This window comes from Macrotis lagotis, chromosome 3 (genome assembly GCF_037893015.1).
Source record: "Macrotis lagotis isolate mMagLag1 chromosome 3, bilby.v1.9.chrom.fasta, whole genome shotgun sequence".
In the NCBI taxonomy this organism is placed as follows: domain Eukaryota; kingdom Metazoa; phylum Chordata; class Mammalia; order Peramelemorphia; family Peramelidae; genus Macrotis; species Macrotis lagotis.
Window position 1 is genome coordinate 57,692,145 of NC_133660.1, and position 27,927 is coordinate 57,720,071.

At 36.9% G+C, this 27,927-nt stretch overlaps 1 protein-coding gene across 1 annotated transcript in view; it reads right to left on the bottom strand.

Annotated features, from left to right (window-relative positions):
- Positions 1–6,755: 6,755 nt before the first annotated feature.
- Positions 6,756–27,927, bottom strand: part of CYP2U1 (cytochrome P450 family 2 subfamily U member 1) — a 35,853-nt gene continuing 14,681 nt past the window's right edge. Inside the window, exons 2-5 of the mRNA XM_074231552.1 lie at positions 22,199–22,834; positions 18,268–18,429; positions 13,640–13,807; positions 6,756–11,465 (exon numbers count right to left, since the gene is read on the bottom strand). Of these exons, the coding sequence (XP_074087653.1) occupies positions 11,287–11,465; positions 13,640–13,807; positions 18,268–18,429; positions 22,199–22,834 (1,145 nt within the window). The 3' untranslated portion in view covers positions 6,756–11,286. The remainder of the gene's footprint in view (positions 11,466–13,639; positions 13,808–18,267; positions 18,430–22,198; positions 22,835–27,927) is intronic.

Here is a 27,927-nt window from a genome sequence, read left to right on the forward strand (position 1 = left end):
GGGTGAAGAGAGTGTACTTTGAACCCTTAAGCCGGAGAGACAGAAAACACACACACACACTCTCTCTCTCTCTCTCTCTCTCTCTCTCTCTCTCTCTCTCTCTCTCTCTCTCTCTCTTTCTCTCCTCCCCCCCACCTTCCCAAGAATCCTTCCTTGCTTTAGTAACTTCCTCCTGGTCTTTCTCTACATAGTCTGGGACTGAATTCATATAAAAAACTCAGGGTGAAAAAATTCATTTTCCAATGTATGTCAGTGCCCTCTCTAAAACCTATATAGGCTGCCTCATTGTATTACACTATGTTTCACCGATATTGCAATTTTTACAAACTGAAGGTTTGTGACTACCTTGTTTGGAGTAAATTTATGGAGAGCCATTTTTCTAGCAGAATGTACTCATGTTGTGTCTCTTTGTCCCATTTTGATCATATTTCACATTCTCATTATTTTATCACTTATAATGATCTGTGATTGTTGAACTTTACTATGTACTGTAATTATTTTGAGGCACAGCAAACCGGGACCATATAATCATAAAGGTTGTATTCTGATGGCTCCACTATCTGGCAGTTCCTTCCTTCTCTCCCTCTCCTCTGACCTCCGTAGTCCCTAGGCCACAATACTAAAATGAGGTCAGTTAATAATCCTATAATGTCTTCTAAATGTTCAAGTGAAAGGAAGTCAATCAAAGTGGCAGTTTTCACTGTTGTCTCATTTCAAGAAATTGCCACAGCTAGCCCAAACCTTCAACAAGCACCATTCTGATTAGTCAGCAGCCATCACTATCAAGGCAAGACCCTCCACCAAATAGAAAGATTATAACTTACTAAAGATGATAGTACTGTTTTCTTTTTTTAGTCATATTTTTAAATTAAGGTATCTAAATTATTTTTTGGACATAATGCTATTATACACTACAGTTTAGTAAATAATTTTTATATGTATTAGGAAGTCAAAAAATCAATTTACTTTTACACTATTGAAATACTTGCTTTATTGCAGTAGGCTGAAACTTAACCCACAACATCTCCAAGGAATGCCTGTGGTCTTAAGACAATTGACTAGAGCAGAGGTTCTCAAATTTTTGGTCTCAGGTCCCCTTTATCTATTTAAAAAAAAACTCGAACCCTTCCCCAAGAAATTTGTTTCTATGATTTAAATCTAATAATGTATTAGAAATTAAGATGTCATAGTATTTTTTTGTGTACTCTGACGTCTAATTTCTTTTTTTTAATTGTTTTAATTTATTTTTTTATTCTCATTTTGTACAAATTTTTTTTACATTAATAAAATATACTTGTTTACAAGTAAACAAAATATCCCTCCCCCCATGAATATAGATAGACTTGCTTGGGCGAAAAAGTAAAGGGGAGAGAAAAAAATTAAAATTAAAAAAATAATAGTAATAATTGTAGGTATGGCCAGGTGGCGCAATGGATGAAGCACCAGCCCTGAAGCCACGAGCACCCAAGTCCATATCCAGCCTCGTAAACCCAATAATCACCCAGCCATGTGACATGCAAGCCACCCGATCCCCACTGCCCTGCAAAAACCAAAAAGAAGAAAAAAAACGACCCAAAATAAAATAAAATAGTAATAATAGTAGGGGTGGCTGGGTGGCAGACAGAGCATTGGCCCTTGAGCCAGGAGTACCTGGGTCCGAATCCGGCCCCAGACACCCAAAGATCACCCCGCTATGTGGCCCCAGGTGGGCCACCCAGCCCCACTTGCCCTGCACCCTCCCCCAAATAATAATAACAAAAAATGTGCTTGAGTCTTTGTTCCAACACCATCAACTCTGTCGTGAGTGGATCTCATTCTTTATGATAAGTCCATCACAAAAGTTACTTCCATATTTTTCCACCATTGCCATTGCTGATCGCAACTCCCTCCTTTCTTATTTCTCCACTACCATGTACTCTATTTTCTCTCTCTCTTTTCACTCTGACTCTGCTGTAGAGTCACTGAGTGGCACAGCAAACAGGTCCCTGGTCCTGGGGCCAAGAAGCCCTGAGCCCCCATACCACCCCTTAGGCCCAGAATCCACCTGGCCCTATGGTCCTGGGCAGGCCATCCAATCCCAGCCCCTTGCAAGAAGTAAAAAAGAAAATGTGTTATATCTGACCACTATCCCCCCATGGTCCATCCTCCCCTCCTTTATTCATATCCCCACCCCTTCCCCCTGCTCCCCCCTCCTTCTTACTCCAGATGTCTATACCCCATTGAGTATATCTGCTGTTTCCTCTCCTAGCCATCTCTGATGAGAGCAGAGGTTCCCTCATTCCCCCTTGCCTCCCCCCTTCCATATCACTGCAATAGCTCATTGTAATAAAAAAAAATCTTATTATGTGAAATATCTTGGACTATTCCCCCTCTCTTTCTTTCTCCCATTCCATTTCCCTTTTTTTCCTATTGACTCCATTTTTACACCATATTTTATCTTCAAATTCAGCTTTCTCCTGTGCTTCAACTATAAAAGCTCCCTCTACCTGCTGTATTAACTGAGATGGTTCATATGAATATCATCAGTATCATTTTTCTATACATGCAGTTCATCCTCATTAAGTCCCTCATATTTCCCCCCTCTCCTCCAATCTCCATGCTTCACCTGAGTCCTGTATCTGAAGATCAAACCTTCTGTTCAGCTCTGGCCATTCCAAAAGGAACCTTTAAAATTCCCCTGGTTCATTGAAAGTCCATCTTTTTCCCTGGAAGAGGACATTCAGCCTTGCTGGGTGGTCCATTCTTGGCTGCATTCTAAGCTCTTTTGCCTTCCGGTATATTGTATTCCAAGCCCTAGGAGCTTCCAATGTAGCTGCTGCTAAGTCCTGTGTGATCCTGACTGCAGCTCCACGATATTTGAACTGTGTCCTTCTGGCTGCTTGTAATATTTTCTCTTTGACTTGGGAGTTCTGGAACTTGGCTATAATATTCCTAGGGGTTGGTTTTTTGGGATCTCTTTCTCTGGGGGATTGGTGGATTCTCTCCATTTCTATTTTGCCCTCTGCTTCTAGAATATCAGGGCAATTTTCCTGTAGTAATTCTTTGAAAATGATGTCAAGGCTCTTTTCCTGATCATGACTTTCAGGTATTCCAATAATTTTCAAATTATCTTTCCTAAGTCTGTTTTCCATATCAGTTGTTTTTTCAGTGAGATATTTCACATTTTCTTCTAATTTTTCATTTTTTTTTTGTTTTGAAGTATTGATTCCTGATTTCTGGTAAATTCATCAATCTCCCTGAATTCTATTCTTTGTCTGAAGGATTTGTTCTCCTCAGAGAGTTTTCTTATCTCTTTTTCCATCTGGCCAATTTTGCTTTTTAAAGTATTCTTCTCCTCAATAACTTTTTGAACTGTTTTATCCATTTGACCTAAGCTGTTTTGTTTTTTTTTTTTTAGATTTTTGGCAAGGCAAATGGGTTTAAGTGGCTTGCCTAAGGCCACATGGCTAGGTAATTATTAAATGTCTGAGATTGGATTTGAACCCAGGTACTCCTGACTCCAGGGCTGGTGCTTTATCCACTGCGCCACCTAGCCGCCCCCCTAAGCTGTTTTTTAGCATGCTATTTTCTTCAGCTTTTTTTGGATTTCCTTGACTAAGCTGCTGACTTCATTTTCATGTTTTTCTGCATCTCTCTCCTTTCTTTTCCCAGTTTTTCTTCCAACTCCCTCATTTGATTTTCAAAGTCTTTTTTGAGCTCTATCATAGCCTGAGCCCAATTTCTGTTTTTTCTTGGAGTCTTTAGCAGGAGCTTGTGCTTCCTCATCTTCAGACTGAGTATTTTGATCCTTCTTGGGCTCATTTGCAAAATATTTCTCAATGGTCTTCCTCTTGTTTCTTTGCTTGTTCATTTTCCCAGCCTAAGCCTGTTTTTTGGGGTGCTTCCTGAGCTTTTGGGACACTCCCACAAGGGTCTCAGTGTATGAGGTTCTGTCCTCCCTCCTGGTCTGTGAATGGACATAAGCGCCCCCCTCTGCCACGGGGCTGAGGTGGGGGGGCCCTGCTGTTCTATGGGGGGGCCTAGACTGCTATCAGGATCTGAATGTGGTCAGAGCCCCAGAGTCCTGTTCCAGGGGCAGAGGACCCAGTTCACAGTCTCTCTTCATTCCCCTCCCTCAGCTCAATGGGCCCATGCCCTGGGTGCTCCTGCTTACTGGCTCCACCTGCTTCTGTTTCTGGGTCTGGGCTGCCGAAAGACCAAGCTGCTTGCTGTGTGCCCTGAGGGCTGGGCTCCACTGGCAGAGGTCCCCTGCTGTTCCCCCACTTTGTGCCAGTGCTCCCCGGGGTGCAGCTCAGGAGACTCCCCCACTGCTGTGAGCCGCGGCTCCCAGTGCCCTGGGGCTGCCTCCAGGAGGCTGAAGTTCTTTGGCTCTGGTGGGCCACCCCTTTGGCGGCCGCCCCTCTGACCCTGGGGAGCAGAGCCTTTCTGCTCTTTTCCAGGTTACCTTGAGTAGGAGAACTGCCTCACTGGGTCCCTTTGTTGGTTCTGTCTCTCGAAAGTTTAGTTAGAGTCCTTAGTTTATGAGTTTTTATCAGAGAGCTCCTAAGACTGGATCCCTTCATGTCGCCATCTTGGCTCCCGATGTCATAGTATTTTTATGAAAATAGTTTTGACAGGCAGCTAGGTGGCTTAGTGGATAAAGCACCGGCCTTGGAGTTAGGAGTACCTGGGTTCAAATCCGGTCTCAGACACTTAATAATTACCTAGCTGTGTGGACTTGGGCAAGCCACTTAACCCCATTTGCCTTGCAAAAACCTAACAAAAAAGTTTTGACCTGGAGATCTTGGGGGCCACACAGGTTCATAGGCCATAATTTGAGAAGTGACATGTGGATAGGGTCACACAACTTGTATTTATCAGAGATAAGACTTGACTATCTAAGGCTGTCTTTCCATCTACTCGCCATTCTGCTATGCTATAGACTTGTCCCAAAGATTTTAGAGAGCATGTAATTTTTTTTTTCCAATCCTAATTTACTATGAAAGAGGAACATGTTCAAAGGATTGGGTTCTGCCAAACTCTGGTGGGAACTGAAAACCTCCAGATGAATGGTTTCTTTCTTTAAGCACTATTATAGTCATAGGTCACATTTGGACTACCTTATCATTTCATCTAAATATTTTCTTGAATTGGAGGGGATGACCATAAATTGAGGAATGGCTCAACAAATGGTGATAAATATATATAATGGAATCTACTGTGTTATAAGAAATGATGAGTAGGCTTTTCTCAGCCATACAATGATCCAAGACAATTTCAAAGGAATGCTATCCACATCCAGAGAAAAAATTGATGGAGTCTGAATGCAGATTGAATAATACTGTTTTCACGTTCTTTTTCTTGTTTTTTTTCTTTTAATATATTTCTTCTTTTTCAACATGGCTGATATAGAAATGTTTTACATGATTGCACATATATAACCTATTTAAAATTCTTACCTTTTTAGGGATGGAGGAGAGAGAAAATTTGGAACTCAGATTAAAATAAATGAATGCTAAAATGATTATACATGTATATTGATTTCAAATTAGTTGCTGTCATGGAGAAAAGGAAAGAAGACAGGAGAAGAAAATTTATGGAAGTCAAAATCTTACAAAAATAAATGCTGAAAACTAATTTTACATGTATTTAAAAAAATAAAAAAATAAAAAAAATTTAAATGAATGTTAAAAATTGTCTTTACATGTAATTGGAAAAAATAAAGTACTATTAATATAAAATAAAATATCTTTTTACTAACCAAGGGGTATACCAGTCAGGGGAAGGCTGACACTTTTTTTTTTTAGGTTTTTTTTTTTTGCAAGGCAGTGGGATTAAGTGGCTTGCCCAAGGCCACACAGCTAGCTAATTATTGTGTCTGAATCCAGATTTGAACTCAGGTACTCCTGACTCCAGGGCCAGTGCTCTATCCACTGTACCACCTAGCTACTCCAAGGCTGTCACTTTCAAAGGAGAGAAGAGCCCTGCCAAATTTCGTAAGGCTCTTTTCCCATTTCTTCTCAGAGCTCCTACTGAAGAAAGATTCAATTTTCAGATGTGCCACCCAGTCATTACTGAGGCTTTCAAAAGGGGCACAGAACCAGGGTTTCCTGATGGGAACAGAGGAATAGTAATAGCACATTTGAGGATCAAGAGGCAATATTGGTGAATTTGTATTTGCAAACCTTAGTTTTAATATCAGTAGGAGTAATAGGAATCTGGCATTTTAAGCCTTATCTCAATACTTTTCTTCACACACTTAATAATTCAGCTGCATAGGCAGGACCCCATTCTGCATCCTCCCTCTCCTGGCTTCGAATTCTTAGCCCTAAAGTCCATCCCAGGACTTCCTCCTCCATGGTTCTTTCCCCATCTCCTTTAGTCAGTAAAGACTTTCTTTCTTAGGTCTCACAAAGGACTTTGTTTCCCTCACAAAACTGTATTTTTAAACATATTTATGGTGTTAACATTCTATATTCATCATGAACTGTTTTTGTGTCAGAGGAGGGGTCCAGGACATTCTAATTCCTTAGGGGCTCTTTAACCACTATGCTACACAAGCTCAAAAGTCTTTTATCCTAAGACTTTTTGTACAAGTTTTATACAAGTTATATTTGTGCCTTTATCCCTCCACTACTATATTCTAAAGCTTTAGGAGGGCAAAGATCAGTTTTTAGGGAAGTTTTCTCTTTCCCATTGAAGTCCTCATTTTCAAAGGAAAATGTTCTGCCCACAGAGCCCCTTAATAACTGCTGAATGAATGAAAAAAATGACAAAAGAAAAAAGTAGTTTATTTTAAAATTCAAAAACCATAAAACATTTTCTTTTTACAAAGATAATTAAAAATATGGTTTACAAATTATTTAAGTAAATTCTTATACAAATAAATTTTTCAAGTATTCAGTTTGAAGTGTTAAACTTTTAACACAAATTTCACCTCTGTGCTAACTGTCAAAGTCATACAAAGCAGGATATAATAAAGTAGACTAAAAACTCTTTGGTTAGTAATAATGAAAATTCTTGTATAAATTAAGTAAGGAATCTACCTATCCCTGATCCAGAAGGGAAATTAAAAACACACAGAAATATGAACATGATGCAATACTTTTCAAAATACAAGCCAATTTTACTTCTCCTATGAGAGATAATTTCTTATTTACTTCTCCTAAGAGAAAAGAATTTACATTTACATCTCCTGAGATGTCTAGGATAAATTTACTAATTCACTGACTGTTTTCAGTCAGCTCTCGAAGAAGTCTACCAATACAAATTGGGAGGACAGTCACAGGACTCACAATATGTGTCAGAGAAGAGCCCCCCGGGACTTCCTGATGTCTTAGGGGCTTTTTATCCTATGCTACACAAGCTCAAAGGTCTTTTATCCTAAGACTTTCTTGATTTTAAACAAACAATGCAAATATGAATTATCCAGGTGTCAATATCTTCAACTAATAGAAGAATAGCTGATCTAAAAATCCAACTCTATGAAGGTCTGGAATACACTACTTCCATCTCCCCTCAATAGATTTATTTTTCTATCAACATTTTTATTAAACTGGCTTTATTTTCCTTTTTATAAAGCAAAAATCAACTGGCAGTAAGAGAAGGTAGGATAGTAGCTATGCTGGATGATGAGAATACCTGGATAAACTCAGTTGGGAGTAAAAGAAAATCCAACATGAATAAGAGAAATTTGAGTATCTGACACCAAGAAACCAAGGCTCCAGATCCTGCCTCATTCCTATCCAATTTTAACATACTGAACCCTTGATCATTCAGCCCTTTTTCTGTCCTTTTATGTGTCAGGGCAGTCACTGAATTTTAGCCTTTTTATGCATAGTTCCCAAAGAGTACCCATAGCTAATAACTGCCTATTTCCCAAGAGGAAAGTAAAAAAAAAAAAAATCCTGTTTCTCAAGTGGGGAGACAGAATAAGTTAGGTGCATAAGTGCCACAGTTTGAGCCCTTGGGAGGTTAAAATCCTATGCCTTACTTGTTTACTTAACCTCTTGAAGTGGATTTTGCAACTTTCCAATGACCATACCTTGCAACATCATGTAATACTTCCTGTGTTTGTATCTTAGGCTGCTATCTCACTTTATTTATGCTGGCAGCTGATGTGCAACAGAGACTGGTATGCAATACAAAAGCAGCTCTAAGCAATTCAAATAAATGATATCCATTTAAGAGTTATGGTATTTTCAAACAATACAAAGATCAACCAATTTAACACTTTCCTTAAAGTTAGAACACTCAGTCTTATATGCTCCAAATAGGACCCCTGTCCTCTTCAAGCTTATTTTCCTCATTCAAACTAATCTAGTTTCATTCGTGGAATAAAAAATGTGGAAAGGTTTTGAATGAATGAATATAAAATATGGATCTATAGAAGTATGATTAATTTCTGTTTCAAATAAATTAGCTCATCAATGCATTATCAGCACCAGGCCTATATTAGCTCTTACCATCTTACTTTACTGCTATATCCTAAAAACTGTGAGATCTGATAGTTTTCATATTGACTGACTCTTTCATTAGTATGTGAGCTTCTCAGCTCTTTCTGTAGTGGTAAAGAATTGGAAATTGAGGAATGGCTGAATACATTGTGGTATATGTAATAGAATATATGGTGCTATAAGAAATGATTAGTAGGATGCTCTGAGAAAAACCTGAGAAGATTAACAAGAACTGAAGCAAAGTAAAATGAGCAGAATCAGATCACTGTATACAGTAACGTTGCAATAATGTAAAATGATCAACTGTGATTGACTTAGCTATTCTCAGCAATACAATGATCCAAGATAATTCTGAAGAACTTATGATGAAAAATGTTATCCACTTTCAGAGAAAGAACAGATGAAGTATGAATGCAGATTGAAGTATGCTTTTAAAAATTTCATTTATTTAAGGCAATGGGGTTAAGAGTGACTTGCCCAAGGTCACACAGCTAGGTAATTATTAAGTGTCTGAGGCTGGATGTGCACTCAGGTCCTCCTGACTCCAGGGCTGGTGCTCCATTCACTGCACCACCTAGCTGCCCCAAAACATACTTTATTTTCTTTTTCTTGTTGTTGAAGGGGTTTTGATTTTTATTTTTGTTAATAGAATAAGATGGAAAGACGATTTGCATGATTGTACATGTATGATCCCTAGCAAATTGCTAACTTTCTTAAAGGAGAGTAGAGTAGAAGGAAGGAAAGAATTTAGAATTTAAAACTTTAGAGTTAAGAATTGTTTTTATATGTAATTATAATAAATAAAATATATAAAAAAATTAAATGTGAGTTTCTTGACAGCAGGGGTTGTCTTGTTTCTTTGTGTCTCCCCAGAATTAGGTCAATGTTTTATATATAGTAAGTGCTTAATAAATACTTATTCTTATATTCATTTCTATATTTACAATAGAAAAGGAAAAAAACATACTTGATCTCTTTTAGTAAAGTGCAGAATATTTTCCAAAAGTCTTTTTTCATCTCCATAATGAGAAAGAAATAGAATTTGACTTTAAGGATTTTGCCTACCTGGTTGACTGGAATAAAACAGTAGTTTTCACAAATAGTTGCATTTAAACAAAGAAACTGGTCATTTATTCTTTTTTGGTGTGTTGGACCACTTTGGTAGCCTGGAGAAGCCTAAGAATGCCATCTCAAAAGAACAGTTTCAAGTGTCTAAAATAAAACTGATAGGATTACAAGGTTAAAGAAAAGAAAGATGTAAAGTTTTTTTTTCTCATCTAAATTCATAGTCCCTGGGTTAAGAATCCTTAACATAGAGTATTTTAAAGCATCAGGTTTTTTTTTTTTTAAAAACAGTTGCCAGGTTCTATGAGTAAGATGAGTATGCTTTTTTTGTCATTATTGTTTTGTTTTGGGCCCATGAAGGATTCTAAGGAAAGGCTTGAATGCATTGGAAAGATCAACAAGAGGCAAATGGAACCTAAATGGTGAGATGTGAAACCTGAACCAATCCCTGGTAAATGTTTATTCTCTTCATCAAAACCAAAAATGAAAGCTAACTCAAATACTGCAGCCAGTAAAGGTGCAAGAAGCAAAGCTACATTGTCACAAGTAAAATACAGAAAGAAGGGAATTCTGTAATATTAACACAGCTTACTTATTTAACTATGCTTATCACTCATGAATTCACAGATTTAAACTATGGTGATGAATTGTAAAAATTAAATCTTGAAATTTCCTCTTCAACATTTATAAGTATGCTTCTCCTCATGGTCACAAAAAGGAAAGAATTAAAGAAAGAAAGAAAGAAAGAAAGAAAGAAAGAAAGAAAGAAAGAAAGAAAAAGTTAAGTCTGAGATCTAGCCCAATATAGTACCAAGTTTTTAAGTCCAACTGAAATTACTTCTTAACTCCAAAGAAGTAGTTTTAAAATATGATCTGGGGGTGCTTTCAGGGGATTTATGAAGTTAAAACTATTTTCATCAATAGTACTAAGAAGTTTTAATTTCTAAAAATGGTAAATATTGACAGATAAAATCCATGTAAACAAAAACTCTTTGGGGATTCCTCAATAATCTATTAAGAGTATAAAAGAGGTGCGGCTAGGTGGCATAGTGGATAAAGCACCGGCCTTGGAGTCAGGAGTACCTGGGTTCAAATTTGATCTCAGACACTTAATAATTACCTAGCTGTGTGGCCTTGGGCAAGCCACTTAACCCCGTTTGCCTTGCAAAAAAAAAACCTAAAAAAAAAGTATAAAAGAGGTCCTGAGAACAAAAAGTTTTGAGAACTGATGTTTTAAAATATCCAAGTTTGAATAAAGCTTCCATTATTTTATCAACTGTCATAATCAACAAATAGTCAAGTCAGTCTAATCTTGACTCTAATTCTCATGAAATTCACTATGCTTTCCGAAAATCTCATGCCAATGAGAACAACAAATTTTTAATCTTCATATTTTAGAAATTCTTATTCCCATTTTACACACGGGAAAACTGAGGCACAAGGAGGTGAGAGAATTGACTTATTAGTTATCAACAGGATTAAAATCTGTTTTCTGTTTTCCAGTTCAGAACCTTGGCCATTATCTACTTAAGTAAATATACAAATACTGTGACTGATCAGACCACAGTATGCTTGAGGGGCATTTCTGTTAGGATTCTGGCATTCTATTTGAGAAGTTAAGTTTCCACGCTTGTCTTTTCCCTCTTCCACTTTCCCCTAACCTGGACTTGGAACTAGAAATGTTTAAGCCCAGAATGGTTCTTTGTAATCATAGAAGAAAGAATCAGCATTTCAGAAGAATTCCATTTTTAAATTACTTTCAGTTCCATCATTTATTCTTGGGTCTTCATCTTTTAGAAACGATTACATTAAATGGATGTGGTGATAAAGTCAAGCCAAATCTTCCAGTCAAGATTGGTTTCTCAGAGTCCTTAGGTAAAGAAAAGGTGAAGGTCTGCATAAGGCTTACAAACATCAGGAATAATTCCATTTTTGCCAATTGCTCTCCCATACACACACGTTTTCCTAAAGAAGAGATGAAAAGTAAATGAGTAAAATCATTTCCCCACTCACCCATACATCTGATTGATGTAAAGTTATTTTTTGAGAAAGAGCAAATTAGCAATATTTGAATTGCATTATTTTATTTGATAAATATTTTCCAATTACATTTTATTATGGTTTCCAAAGGATTTGGAGCAAGTGTGACACTGTGGTCTTAGAACACAGAGATCTGATTTTAAAATCAGCTTCCTATCTACTATGTTACTTCCTCTATGCAGCTATGCATTAATAAAAATAATATTGCAGGGGAATGTCTTTGCCACTTCAGAAGCTGATTCATCTGCCACAATATTTAGTGACTCAGTTATCTAGGTAGTAAACATCATGTGGTTGGTGCAGGGCAGCTAGGTGGTGCAGTGGATAAAGCTCTGGGTCTGCCTACAGGAAAAAAACTGAGTTCAAAACATCTACTAACTGTATGACCCTGGACACGTCACTCAATCTGTTTGCCTCAGTTTCTTCATCTGTAAAATAGAGAAGGAAATGAATGATGACCCATTCTACTATCTTTGCCCAAAAAATCCAAAGGGGGTCATAAAGAGTTGGACACTACAGAAAACAACTGAACAAAGCTCCCAAGTTTAAATTTTCCTGCCATGTTGATTGACACTGGAGTTATTGACTTAATCTTTCTGGATAGCCATCAATTACTTTATCTCTAAGATTAAAAGACAAAGCTGGTTGATGTCTTAGGTTCCTTCAAAGGTCCAATTTAATGAATTTATTTCTACTTCCAGCTAGATTTTAGGGGAGCACCAGAAAAGCAGAGCCAGAAGTAAACAGGGATGATACATCAAAAAAAAAAATGTGAGAGAGCAGATGTTATAAAATCCACCAGGGGTATATTTGCTCTGCAGCATTTAGGGTACCTATCCCCAGAATGGGGCGAAAAATCAAAGTCATGTCAGAAACAAAGCTCAGCATAAATGAGATAATCTTAGCAGAGGACCTGAGTCTAGAGCAGATGCTAATGAATGTTTGTTCTCTTCTTCTCCCTTCCCATTATATCAGGCCATCTCTATCTTCCCCATGTTTCCCATATTTCTGTTTTAGGGTAAGAGTTGTGATTTTATTGCTGGACAGCAGAGCTGTGAAACAAGGAGCCTGGAATACTACCCTTAACCAGATTAAAATGAAAGTGGAAAATAGTCAACAAAATAAATTAAAAAATACAATAAGACATCGATAATCTTACTTTGTGGTTTTCTAAGTCAATATGCATTAGCTTTATGTAAAACTTAGTGACCTTTATTTGGTTGGGACACTACTGGTATAGAGAATTACTCTGAGAAAATAATGTTAGTATTGCTCTGTCTTAAGAACATGGAGCAGTTTCAGTGACTTGCCCAGGGTCACGCAACTGGAATATGTTTAAGGGCTTAAACTCAAATTGAGGCCGGTTTACTTCACTAAGATGTTTCCTTCAATTTTAATAGGAAGAATAAAGCCAAGCACATTTTGAAAGCTCTTTTTTAAACTGGAAAGAAATCATAATTTCTCCAACTTAAGATCTTTAAAAGAATAGGGACTGGCAGTAGTGAAGGCTCCATCCCTTCCAAAGAACAACTCAGGCAAAAGGCCAGTGAGTGACTTTAAGGAATATCATGGGAATAACTTTGAACATTATGTCTGGGAGTAGAATTGGGACAGCTAGATGGCAGGATAATTCACTAGACTTCAAAGAAGACTTGAATTCGAATACTGCCTCATCCATTTAACAGCTGTGTGACTCTGGGCCAGTCACTTGAACACTCTAAGCCTCAATTTTCTCAACTGTAAAATGGGATTAATAGCAACACCTACCTCAGAGGTTTGTTGTAAGGATCAAATAAAAAGAGATGGTAAATGAAAGCCTTAAAATCTATATAAATGTTATTTTTTTATTAAAAGTAATAGTTTTTAAGTTGAAAATATATGAAGATAGATTTGTTTTTAAAAGTCAAGATTGATCATAGTAGAGAAACATTGTCTAAATTACTCATCTTACACCAATTTATAGTTTGCCAGCAAAAAAAGGCATCTGAGTTTTAATTTTGTTGTTTTTTTCTTCTTTAACATCTTTTCATGAAATAATAAAAAGCAATCTGGTTCCAATTCCCTTTGGAGAAAAGCCAATATTCTATGCTGGAGCTTACCAATCCCAAACGGAATAAAATATTCCTTTTTGATAAGTTTTCCTTCGTTATCAAGAAATCGCTCAGGATAGAAGTTGTTGGGTTTCTCCCATATAGTAGGGTCTCGATGCAATGACCACAGGTTGGCTACAATCAGAGTGCCCTTAGGGATGGTATATCCTTGGAGAACTGGAAAAATACACACACACATTATGCCAAGGTAAGTACATCAGTCCTTCATCTCCAAATTTTTTAAAATAATCTACTTAGTTTATTAATTTGGTTCTTTTTACAAAAATGAGGATCAATTCCAATGCAACTTATAAAACAAATGCAAGAAATATGCTTACTTATGTAAGGCATTACAGATAAATAACCTTTTCCCTAAGTACACATTAGGTAAAAGAAAAATCTGGAGGAATAAGTGTGGATACCTATCAGGAGATAAGCCAATAATTTCCTTAAACTGAATTAAATGTCTCAGAGTTACCACCTCACATCTTTCAGAAAAGACAAATGCTGTAGGAAATGTGGGAAAATTGGGATACTAATGAACTGGTGATAGAATTGTCAATTGTTCGAATTATTCTGGGGAACAATTTGGAGTTATACCTAAAGGGCTATAAAGCTGGGTTATAAAACCCTTGATCCAGCAATACCTCCATTAGGTCTCTGCCCCAAAAATACCCAAGAAAAAGGAAAAGAGTGGGGGCAGCTTGGTAGCACAGTGGATAGAACACTGGCCCTGGTGTCAGGAGTACCTGAGTTCAAATCTAGCCTCAGACACTTAATAATTACCTAGTCAACAATTACCTCGGGCAGCTCACTTAACCACTGCCTTTGAAAAATAAGGAAAAGGAACTATATATACAAAAATATTTATAGTAACTCTCTTTGTGGTGGTAAAGAATTGAAAATTAAGGGGATGTCTATTATTTGGAGAATGACTAGAACAAGCAACATTTTTGTGCTTTAAGAAATGGGGGGCAGCTAGATGGTGCAGTGGTCAGAGCACTGGCCCTGAAGTCCTGGAGGACCTGAGTTCAAATCCTACCTCAGACACTTAATAATTACCTAGCTGCATGATCTTGGGCAAGTCACTTTAACCCCATTGCCTAGCCAAAACTAAAAAAGAAAAAGAAAAAGAAAAGAAATGAGGGGTGTGCTTTCAGAAAACCTGGAAAGTATTATATGAACTAATACAGAATGAAATGAGCAGAGCTAGAACATTGTATCCACTAATAGCAATATTGTAACTATAATGAACTACGAAAGCCTAAGATAATTTGATCAATGCAATGATCCAACACAATTCCAAAGGAGTCATTATGAAAAATGCTATGTACTCTGAGAGAGAGAACTGATGAACTCTGAATGCAAACTGTAATTTTTCCACTCTATATAGTTTATATTTAATTTTTGGGATGAAACAAACATGTTCATAACATAGTATAATAGAAAAGAATGAATGCACATGAAACTTCATATCTATTATAAACAATTTGCCATTCCTTTAAAATATATACTATGAAAGTTTTTCTTTTCCCTTTTTTCCCTTCCTACCTCAACTCTAGAGATGACCTCCACTAGACACAAAAATGTATATATGTGTCTATATATGTATATATGAAAATCATTCATAATTTCTTCTATTTAACAGTTCTTTCTTTTTTTTTTTTTAGAGTTTTTTTTGCAAGGCAAATGGGGTTAAGTGGCTTGCCCAAGGCCACACAGCTAGGTAATTATTAAGTGTCTGAGACCGGATTTGAACCCAGGTACTCCTGACTCCAGGGCCGGTGCTTTATCCACTACGCCACCTAGCCGCCCCAACAGTTCTTTCTTTCATTGCAGATAGCTTAATATGCTTTTTGAAGTTAATTTGGGCATTTATAATAATCAAAATTACTTATTTGCTTCATGTTATTCCCACTCCAATATTGTATAGAATATTTTCTTGGTTCAGATTATTTTGCTCTTCATTATTTCATGTAAGTCTATCCATGCTTTTCTAAAATCATAAAGCTCATCATTTCTTAAAGCATAGTAGTATTCCACATTTGGTCGAAATCCTAGCTCTTTGGCTTTATGAAATATAATGTACCAAGGCCCCTAGTCTTTTAATATAAAAGATTTTACATCTGAAATTCAGACTGTATATTCATAGTATTTAAATTGTTTCCACATGATTGAAATTGAGGCTTACTCCCCAAACTCCCCAAACCTGGAAATTTTACTATGACATTTCTGTTGGTTCTCCTCTTATGATCTCTTTCTGGTGGTGAATGGCAGATTTTTTTGTTCTATTTCTTTTTTACCATCTTATTTTAGAGCAATTGCCCTTAATAATTCTTGTAATATTGTATCAATTCTTTTTTGACCATAACTGTCAGTCCATCAATTTATTCATTTATCCAGTTATTAAAGATAATTTTCAACATTCATTTTTATAAAATTCTCTCCTTCCCACTCTTCATTCCCCTCACCCTAGGACTGTCATAATCTGATTTAGGTTATACTGTGAAAAGAGAATCAGAACAAAAAGGGAAAAACCATAAGGAGGGAAAAAACAAAAGAAAATTTAAAGTAGAAATAGTAGTCTTTGATCTGCGTTCAGATTCTATACTTCCTTCTCTGGATATGAATGGCATTTCCTATTTCATATCTTTTAGAATTGTCTTTGATCATTGTATTGTTGAGAAGAGCTAAAACTATCATAGTAGATTGTTGCACAATGTCAACAATTCTTATATTGTCTCTTCTCAATCTGTTCTCCAGTTTTTCAAATGAGATGTTTCACATTCTTTTCTAGTTTTTCTAGTTCTGTTTTGTTTTTTATGTCTTTTAATGTCACTTGATTCCACTTGCCAAATTCTAGTTTTCAATGTGTTATTTTCTTCCTTAAGATTTTGGATATCTTTTTCTCTTTTGTTAACTTTCTTTTTATAATTTTCTTGGATTGCTTCATTTGTTTCCTAATTTTTTTCTTCATCTCTCTTATTTATTTTTGAATTCCTTTTTAAGTTCTTCCAAGAAGTCTTTTGGGAGGGTAACTAGGTGGCACAGTGGCTAGAGTACCGGCCCTGGAGTCAGGAGTACCTGAGTTCAAATCTGGCCTCAGACACTTAATAATTACCTAGCTGTGTGGCCTTGGGCAAGTCACTTAACCCCATTACCTTGAAAAAAAAAGTCTTTGGGGCTTGTGCCTATTTGATGTTACTTTTTAAAGCAGGAGTAGCTTTTTTAACCTCACTATTTTCCTCTAATTATGAAACCAGATTTTATTTTTTACACCAAAGCACCTATTTATGGTCATGATCTTTATCCTTTGCTTACTGATTATTATTATTTTGTTTTATTGCATTTTTAGCAGCTTATTATTATAATCAAGACTTAATCCTGAGTTGGGGATAATGTTGCTCTAACTTTTCTTCCATAATTTTATTTTCTGAATTTTGGCCAAGGACTCAACCTCAAGGACCAATCTCCTCCCTTAAGCCACAGTTGGAGCCCCTAACCCTACTGTCCCCAAAATGTTCTTGCTCCCTGCTATACTGCACTCATCTGGAGTGTGCTCACTCGTCTGCATCCATAGCTGCAACCTGGTCATGTCTGTCCAGAAACAGCAGAGGTCCTTCAATCTTCTCTACTCAGACTCAGATGAAAGTTTGTGAAGTAAAAGTTCTGATGTGAAATTTTATGAGATCTAGTCTGCTTCCTGCAGGAGCTGCCCTCAGGGTCTGTTGTTTGTTGATTTGGTGTGTCTACATTTCATTCAGGTCAAACTTTAGCCCATGGAGGTCAAGTCCTTTTTGAGGTCCTTTCCAGTTGTCTTAGGAGGACAAGCACTTTACCCCTTCATTTTTGCTCCCTCCATTCATTTTGTAATGATGTTCTATCTCGTGAAGAAATTTGGAGAGCTTGGAAATTTTTGAACTGTTTTTATTTCTTCCCATTATGTACTCCTTCCTCCTCATTTTACAGATGAAGATACTAAAGCTCTGAGATGTTAAGTGACCAGCTTTCTCTACTTCAAATCTAGTGCATTTTCCTGTATATATTTTAAATCCCTAATTCCACCTTTACCCAGCCCTTTCTAAGATTTGCAAACCTTAAAAAAGCTATATAACTTCTGGCTATTATTATTATTGCTATTGTCTCCACTTGTACCTCTCATTATTGTTATTTCCTTGTGCTTGTCCTATGCCATAGTCAGGCAGGGAGCAAGCAAGGAGGGTGAGAAGTAGGGTAATCTGATTACTGACATAGCTATGCCAACCCAAACAGCCCTCTGTTACTGTAACTGGACTCTTAAAGGGAGTTTTCAGAAGGCAATAGTTTTCATGGACAACCTCCAAGCAGTCTTAGACTTATGAGTCGTGGGTTATCTGAAGGACTATTTAATAATGGGTGATTAAAGGTTGAAATGGGAATATTAGGCATACCTGATTGTTATGTAACATGTTATCTGTACCTTTTCTGATACAAGATGACTAATGGTTGGATCTACCTTGAGCCAGATGGAGTTGATAGCTTCTGATGACAAAATCACCCCCATGACTAGAACCCTCCACAGTGGAAGGCAGAATCATTTAACAAAATAATGTCAAAAATATAACTATCAACAAACCAACCCACTATGGTGGACTTACTGGTTTTTTCTGAAGTCATGTGAGGAATTCCAAAAGGGACAACCACAGACATCCTCTGCACCTCCATGATGGTGGCTTCTGTGTAGGGCATATGGACCTTGTCAGTAAGGGATGGAGTTCTGTCAGGACCAATGATTTTTTCAATTTCTTTGTGGACTTTTTCTGTATGAAAAAGAAAAGGAGAGAGTTGAAGATATGGAAGAAACACAACTTGGAGAAGAGTCCCATTCAATTTCATATGAGGATAAGCAAGGAGGAAAGAAAATGTGTATTTATTAAATGCCTACCATGTGCCAAACACTTTGCAAATTTTATCTTGCTTGATTATCATGGCAACCCTAGGAGGTTAAGTGCTATTTTCACCATGATTTTACAGTTTAGGAAACTGAAGCAGATAGAGGTTAAGTGACTGGTTCAGGATCACACAACTAGTAAATATTTGAGGCTAGATTTGAGCTCAGGTCTTCCCAACTTGAGGTCCAGCTCTCTATCCACTTTGCCATTTAGCTGCAAAGCCCTTCTTCAACTTCAACAAACATTTAATTGTCTTTTATGTACAAGGCCCTTCACTTAAATCCCTACACTAATGCCTCATGGTGGCATGAGATGATTCTGGGCTGGCAAAGGCAATGTCAGTAATATGTCTCGGTAGATGCTACCTTATTGAAAAGCCTAAATTATAAATTCAGGGAGATTCACACCAGATTGGCTATAGGATTAAATTTTTTAGTAACAGAAACTCTTGAAGACCATCTCTTAAATTGTAGATGGGTTGAGAACTGCATGGGGGAAGGAATACTTTGTAAAAATCCTCAAAGCATATTTGTGATTTCATCAAAAATTTGGATAAAGGAAAGATGACCCACTGAGCTAATTTGCAGAGGATACAAAGCTGAAGAGCAAAAAATAGCACACTGAGTAAGAGTCAGGATTCAAAAGGATCTTGTTAACCTGGAACAACGAACCAAATCCAATGTAATAAGTTTTATTAAAAACTTATAAATGTAAAATCTTAAAATCAACTTCAGAAGGACATGAATAGGAGGCATGGCTAGAAAACAGTTTGTCTTAAAAAAAAGATTTAGGGGAGGGGTTCTTAGTGGGTCAAAAGCTCATTATAATTAGCACTATGACACATGAGCCAAGAAGGCTAATGTAACCTGAGATTATATGAATGTACAACATGAAGAAGTTGACAGCCCTACTCTCCTTTGTCCTGGTCAGACCATATTTGAACCATAGTGATTAACTTTAGGAATTACATTTGAAGAAAGGCATTGATAAGCTGATTAATTCTAAAAGATGGGGCAGCAAGGTGGTGCAGTGGATAGAGCATTAGCCCTGGAGTCAGGAGGACTGGAATTCAATTTGGCCTCAGCCACTTAGTAATTACCTGACTGTATGACCTTGGGCAAGTCACTTAACTCAATTGCCTTGCCAAAAAAACAAATTCTTAAAGGTAGCATTTAGGAGGGTGAAGGAACTTGAAGTCAGGCCATGTTGAAGAAACTAGCTTTGTTTACCTTAGAGAAGAGGGAGCAGCACGAATTCTGACCTCAAGTACCTTAAGGATTGTCGCATTGCTAAAGAAATTAAATTTATTCTGCCTAGTCTCACAAGATAGAACTAAGCAATGGTTGGATGATGCCATTTTAGGGTTTGATATAAAGAAAGACTTCCTCCTAATTAGGGCTACTCACAAGTGGGAATGGGCTGCCTTGGTATGGGGGAGTTGGATCTCCTTCATTGGAGACCTTCAAGTCACTTGCTAGGCCACATGGCAGAAAGGTTTCTTGGTCAAATCTGGGTTGGACCAGATCTCTTCCAAATTCAAGAGTCTCTGAAGTACAAAGGAAAATACTCTCCCTGGCTCAGTTTCTTGTAACACTTTGTCTGGACCTGTCTCTAGTATTGCAGCATAGTTATCTTGTGCATGCTATTCTCTCTTGAAGGTAGGGTCTGCCTCTTAACTCCCTTTCTATCACCAGTGGCTAGTACAGTGAATATTGATCACTTAATATGTTATAGTGTATTGAATTAAGACCCAATTCCTGCTCCTGTGGAGCTCACAGTACAGTAGCAGAAGATGACACATTCACAAATAATTAATACAAAATGATATCTAAGAGAATAGGAGATGTACAAAAAAAAAAATCCGTGCAAGTTCTGAAGAGGGTCATTATGTACTATGGGATCAGGGAAGGCTTCCTGGAGGAAGTGGCATTTAAGGTCTGCTTAAAAGGAGGGCATAAATGGCTAAGGGCTTTTCAGGCAAAAGGGAGAGTCTGAGCAAAAACATGGAGGCAAGGTGGGGGGGCATTTTCAGGGAATGACAGGGACTTGTACATTAGTGTCCAAAATAGTGTGAAGTCAGGATGGTACCAAATTGTAAAACATAGGTTACTTGAGGGCAAGGAAAAGAATAAAGAATAAATTTGGTTGGGATGAGTCCGTAGCAAAAAAATGATTCTGGTTATCCCTATCCCCAATGAGCACCTGGTTTTCATTGAACCTTATCCTAGCTGGGAATAGAACTTTTTAGACCTACAGCATGAATATATGAAGTCAGAAGAATGGGGAGCCTACACCCGTATCACTCAAGTGCTTAATTATAAACTTATAAGCAGAAGGAATTGTCAAATAAATAGGTAATGATGACTGATAACTGGAAATATGACCCTGATAGAGGAAATTAAAGTTCTTTCAGCCTTGTTTTCTTCATCAATAAAAAGACGGATAGGACTAGACATTAGGACATCTAAGGTCACTTTCACTGTTAAACTACTATACTTTTACTGTCACCTATTCATTTATGGGGTGCCTTGAAAATCAGTGTTATACTCTAAAGATTTAAATCAGGAGTGAGCAACTTATGATAACACCACTATTGTGGGCTACCATGGAAAACCTTGCTGTACCATATATACTTTTCCCTTTTTTGTTTTCTTTTTTTTTTTTTTAACTCTGTCTGCCATTATATTTCCCTACTTTTTTTTTTTTTTATTAGTTCTTCCCTCTCCTAACAACTTTGGCCTTGCCAACTCTTGGACAGAGTTCAGCTGCCCAGATAGCATTCCAGAACAAAGATTACTTGTCTGGGATTTTAAAATTCCCTGTAGGCAACCTCCTACACTGCTCTGAAATCTGAACCAGTTAGCCAACAAGCAATCATTAAGTTCCCTATTGTGTCTCAGGCTCTTTGCAAAGTACTAGGACAAGAAACAGAGTTCCTACCTTCCAGGAGCTCACAAGTCTAAAGGGGGGACAACATGAAAATAACGATGTACAAACAGGATATGCTCCTCAGAATAAGTTGGAAAAAATCAATACAGAGAAAATACCAGCAGGAAAATCTTAAAGAAGAAAGAATTGGGGTGGCTAGGTGGCGCAGTGGATAGACCACTGACCCTGGAGTCAGGAGGACCTGAGTTCAAATCCAGTCTCAGACACTTAATAATTACCTAGCTGTGTGGCCTTGGGCAAGCCAATTAACCCCATTGCCTTGCAAAAAAAAAAAAACCTAAAAAAAAATAAGATAAGAAGACTGTAAAGGTGGGGGGGTCCAGGTGTGATCAGAGGACCTATGTTCAAATCCCAACTATTACTTACTACTCTTGAAACCTTGACACAACCCCTGTTTCCTCCTTAGGCATTAATTTCCTTCTTTGTAAAATGAGAGGGCTGCACCAGAGCATTCTGGACTTAAATCCTAAAATTCTACCTTTATTCTAGTGCCTTCCCACTTTTAATTACTTCCAACATATCCTGTTTATAGATTGCTTTATATATTATTTGCTTGCATTGTTGCCTCACTCATTAGATTGTAAGCTTCTTGAGGTCAGGGATTGTCTGTTGCCTCTTCTTCTATTCCCGCTATTTCTATCCCCAATTCTGTGTGCTCTTACACAGATAACAAGAATCCATTAATTACCTTGCACCTCAGGGTTCAATGACATATATAGAAGGCACCACAGTAAAGAGTTGGTTGTGGTATCAGTACCAGCAACAAAGAGATCTCCAATGATATAAAATAAGTAGTCCTCATTGAAGCTACTGTTGCTGTCATTCTTCATCTCCTCTTCCATATGGAGAAGGTACATATCTATGAAGTCCTGGGGATTTTCCCTATCCAAGATCTCCCGATGTTCTTTAATGATTCCTTTCAGGAAAATAGTTAAATCTTTTTCAATCTGTCTTAATTCCTTGAAGACCCCAAAAGGAAGGTAATACAACCAAGAGCAGATGTTGATTAGAAGAATCTGGTTGTTTATGCTAATCTCTAGCCCTCTTGACATGAGGCTGAGCATCTTCTTAAAGTCACTGTTGTTATATTCAAAGCGCTGGCCAAAGCACATGGAACAGATGATATTGGAGATAGCATTGCTAATAATGGGGAAAGGATTGAAGGGCTTTTCTCCATGCTTTTGCATTTCCTCCTTCACATACTTAAACTCCTCGATAATCTTGGGCTCTAGGCTGAGTTTCCCCAGACCAAAATGGCGAAGAGTGGAGTGGGAGAACTTTCTTTGTTGTCGCCAGATTGGACCGTAATGTGCAAACACGATACCTGGGAAGGGAAGCAAAGAAAAAGGGATGCAAATTACAGGGGGCTTGGCCAAACTGGACATCCTTTTGCGGGAGGCAGTGTGAGCCACTCTGATGTTCGCTAGCCCTGTGAGCTAGGCATCAGTTTTCTCAACTGAAAAATGAGGTACCTCTGAACTCCCTTCTAAGTCTATATACTATTTTTATCTCCTCAGGTTCTCTGTTGGAAGCTCTCCCATCTTTGTAGAACAGTGAACTATATTAAGGCCTGGGAATGGGGTGAAAGGGAAGAATAGAAGGCACTGCCATTACCTTCAGGGAATTTCTAATCTCATATACCTGTAGGATTTGGCTCTCTTAGCTAAGGTTTGATGGCAAATTGTACAATTGAAGGCCTAATTTAGAAATGTTTTGAGACTATACATACCCATTGGATGATATAACATAGGAGTTAGGAGAGTTGGGTTTGAATCTCACCTTTGTGACTAAGGACAAATCACTTAAACTTTCTAAGCCATATCATGACCTTATTTCTTCCACAGAGATCCTGTCAGCTCTATTGGCTTATTGTGTCATTTGGACACCATAAGACTGTTACCTAAAAGAAGCAAACTTCAGTCTTGAATTCTTATATCCTTACTCTAAATTTATGATTTCTAATTCATTGAAACCCTGTCCTAACACTACCTTTCTTGCAAAAACAAAATCAGTATTATATATATATATATATATATATATATATATATATACATATACATATATATATGTACGTATGTATGTATGTAAGTATATAGAATGTAAAAGGGTCAGATTTGTGGTTATACACACATATATGCTAGGTGACACAGTGGATGGAGCACTGGCCTTGAAGTTGGGAGGACAGGAGTTCAAATCCATCCTCAAACATTTACTAGCTGTATGACCTTGGGCAAGTCACTTAACCCTGATAGCCTCATATCTACAGCCATCTCCAGTAGTCCTGATTCATATCTGGTCACTGGATCCAGATGGCTCTGGAAGAGAAAGTGAAGTTGATGACATAGCATGGCACCCCCTCACTCAAATCCAGTTCATATTTTTGTCATGGTATCACCTCCTTTGATGTCATGATCTTTGAGAATGAAGAACAGTTATTATTATACACATCTACATATAGCACAAATGTACATATTCAGAAATCTTATCCTTTTATAGCATATTTATGTAGTATAACATATATGTATATTCACAAATCTAATACTTTTACAGTAAGATAACCAACCTAATCCTATGTCCTTTTAACCTAGATCTCATAAATATGACATAATGCCATATATACAATTTGTAATCACCTGTGAACTTCCATAGGTAGCTTTCTTCGCACTCCTATACTTTTTCCTATTGCCTTCTCTTATGATAGAGAGACTCTTTTGCCTCCCCTTGTTTTTTCCTCTTAATTCTGGGGTCTAACAGCTAACCCTATCTCTGGAAGCTCCTTTTTATGTCCGTGTTCAACTTGCCCATGTAGTCAATTTTTCATTACACAAGTGCCATACCATTCCCAGGCTATAGGAAGCATTCCTATGTCTTTGTCTTCCACAATTAAGTCTGTCTTCAATGCATGTATCACAAATAGTTCCAAAAGCTACATCCTGATGAATGAAGTTGGCCATCTCTTTATTGACTGTGACCTAGTTCTGCACCCAAATGGAAATGACCATTTGACATTTATTAAACTCTTATTTCTTTTTTTTTAGGGTTTTTTTTGCAAGGCAAATGGGGTTAAGTGGCTTGCTCAAGGCCACACAACTAGATAATTATTAAATGTCTGAGGCCAGATTTGAATTCAGGTACTCCTGACTCCAGGGCTGGTGCTCTATCCACTGCGCCACCTAGCCACCCCCTGAACTCTTATTTCTGAAAGGTCTAGTATTAGGTCACATGGAATGCAAAAATAAATTCTCAGTCTCTACCCTCAAAGAGCTTACAGTCTAGTTCAAGGAATGCCAAGTACGTAAGTATCTATTATATGAAGCAGAATGTATTGTATTGAAAAGGCCCAGAACCTGGGATGCCATATTCCTCTTTCCACTGGAAAAATGTTAACAATTTTCTGGGTATTTCTTAGTTTTCAGAGCTAATGAGTTAAATCAAGAGGCTGTAAAAAAGAGGTGGTTATTTTATTGTCCTGATTTTTGTCCCTACATAAGTCAAGTTTAAATGTGAGATTGAGGAAGTTGACATGTGGAATATAATGTCTGAATACTGGTCTATCTCTCTCTGGGGGATAGTAAAGTCCTGATTCTATGCTCTTTCCTCTTGAGAGAAAAGGTCAAAGTCTGATCCTAATTTCATTACTATAAATTAATACTAATATACTAAATTGTACAGTTAATACAAAATTTCATTAGACTAGGTGTCACTTGCCTATAAAACTCCCAAATGAGTCCAAATCAATTGAAGGGAAATGTTTAACAAAATAAATAAAAATTCATCATAGATAATATTAATCAATGATTTTCTAAGTCAATATGTTGCCTTACAGTCTTGTAGTTAGACAACCTAAATTTGATTCCCTTGCCATTGATAGCAAATCATAATTTCTCATGTCTCCATGTCCTGACTATGACAACTGACAAACTTCAATTTACTTTTAGACTAGAAGTTTTTATTTTTACAACAGGGATCCTTAAACTGGTTCCCACAGATGAATTTCCAGAGGTTTATGGAACTGGATGGGAAAGTAAATTCACAACTAATTTTAATTAACTAGTATTTAAAGAAATCATAGGCTTCATCAAACTGCTGAAGGGGTCCTTGAAAGAACTTTTAGAAATATTACATTAAGAAATTGGGGACTGTTTGATAAACAATATCAGCCAAGTCAATCCAATCCAGCCAACAACTCTGGCTAGATACTAAATTTAGGAACTGAAATTTTTATTCTTATACTCATTTTCATGTTTTTATAGAATCAATTTTCATCCTTTTCTCCTTAATTTTTTAATAAAAGTTGCTCTGAAAAATTCAACATTGTATCAGTTGAACTAAAAAAAGAAAAAAAGATCTCTATGCTTCCCTCAAGTTAAGGAAAGGGGAATCTGTGATCCAAGGAGCTAGGCATGAATCAGTGAGAATTGCTAAGTTCAAGAGGTTAGTGACTCACAGTAATCTCTAATATGAGCTAGTTCCATTTGTTTTTTAAAATCATATAAGAGTGAAGTTATCTAATTGTTTCATTTATATTTCTTTAATTTGGGGTGTATGGGGTGATCAGGGAGGACTAGCACCTCTAGAATGAGAACTGGCAGCCTTTTCAGAGCTGCTCATCCACCACTGGTGAATCCATCTTTACCCAATTTTTATCTGTGGCTCCAAGAAGCTTGCAGTGGCCACATCCCAATAAAATCATCTTGGCAAATGGGCTAAACCAAGTTGAAGGTTAACCAGGTGGAAGCATCAGACCCATCAGTGAGTTAGGGGGATATCTACTCCAAGCATGTGAACGCTTTTCACAGTAAAATAGGCAGATGGCAACTAACATCGTGCACTGCATCCTGGGCTATCATCAATTATCCTGACTTTTGACTTATCACTGGACTTCAAATAACTCTGGAAGAAAGAGTGAGGCTAATGACTGTCTCACTTAAATCCAATTAATATACAAGGCAAGGCCACCCCATGATGTCAATAGTCCTCTTTGTAAATGAAACATGAGGGGGCAGCTAGGTGGCACAGTGGATGGAGCACCAGCCCTGGAGTCAGGAGGATCTAAGTTCGAATCCAGCCTCAGACATTTAATAATTACCTAGTTGTGTGACCTTGGGCAAGTCATTTAACCCCATTGCCCTGAAAAACCAAAAATTTAGAAAAAGAAAATGAAACACGCACATTTCTTTAATTTTTAGTTAACTACCAAATTAGATATTTGTAATGTTAAAATATTAGATTATTTTAAAATAACACTTGTAGGGGCAGCTAGGTGGTGCAGTGGATGGAGCACCGGTCTTGGAGTCAGGAGTACCTGGGTTCAAATTTGACCTCTAACACTTAATAATTACCTAGCCGTGTGGCCTTGGGCAAGCCACTTAACCCCATTGCCTTGAAAAATCTAAAAAAAAAAATAACACTTATAAACAAAACACCTTAGCATACTGTCTATGCACAATAGGTCATATAAAAATGCTCATTCCTTTCCCTTCTTCAATTGATTATTTAAGGTATTTTTTCATATTCTATTACCAGTGTGCAATTCTTTTCAAAACAGTGCATTTTTATCTTTGGATCACTCAGTTATTCAGAAATGTCAGTTTTATCATACATATCTATCTATCTATATATATATATCTCATGAAAATATTTTCCTTCATCAATCTCCACCCCCCCCAGTTTCTCATATTTTAAAGACACCTGTCTTTTTAATGTTATGTAAGTAAACTTCTCTGCTTTGTCTTTGGGGATCCACTCTTTTTTTTTTTAACAATATTTCTCCCTAGTCATATTTGGCATAATGACCACTTTCCATGCTCTAATAAATATTTTTACATGATATGATCTTTTATATTTAGGCCACATGTGGCTTTAGAAATTATTATGAAATAAATGTAAGATATTAGTCTAAATATAATTTCTTGCTAAACTATTTTCTAGATTTCCCAGAACTCTTAATTAAGTCAGGAATCCTTCTCTTGGCAACTTATGTTCTGGGTTTTCTCAAACACTGGACAATTGTACTAGACTATTTCTGGGGTTTATTTATTCAATCTGTTTCACTAATTTAATTTTCTATTTTTTAAACTAGTGCCACATAATTTTTTTATTTCATTAGTATAAATTAATACTAATTAGTATAAAATTAATACTAATATACTAAATATACTACATTGATTTACCTAGCTTGAAGTTTGGTAACATTTTGTTCCATTCATTCCTTTTTTCATTATGGAGATTCTAGACTTTTTGGGTTTGGTTTTTCCTAGTTCCGTAAATTATATTCTTGATAAAATTGGTATAGAACCAAATTGGAATATACATTTAGGGAATGTCATCATTTTTATTATACTGGCATAGTCCAACTCTAAGCAATGAATGAATTTCCCTCCAAATATTTATCTTTAATTCTATGATTAGAAAAGC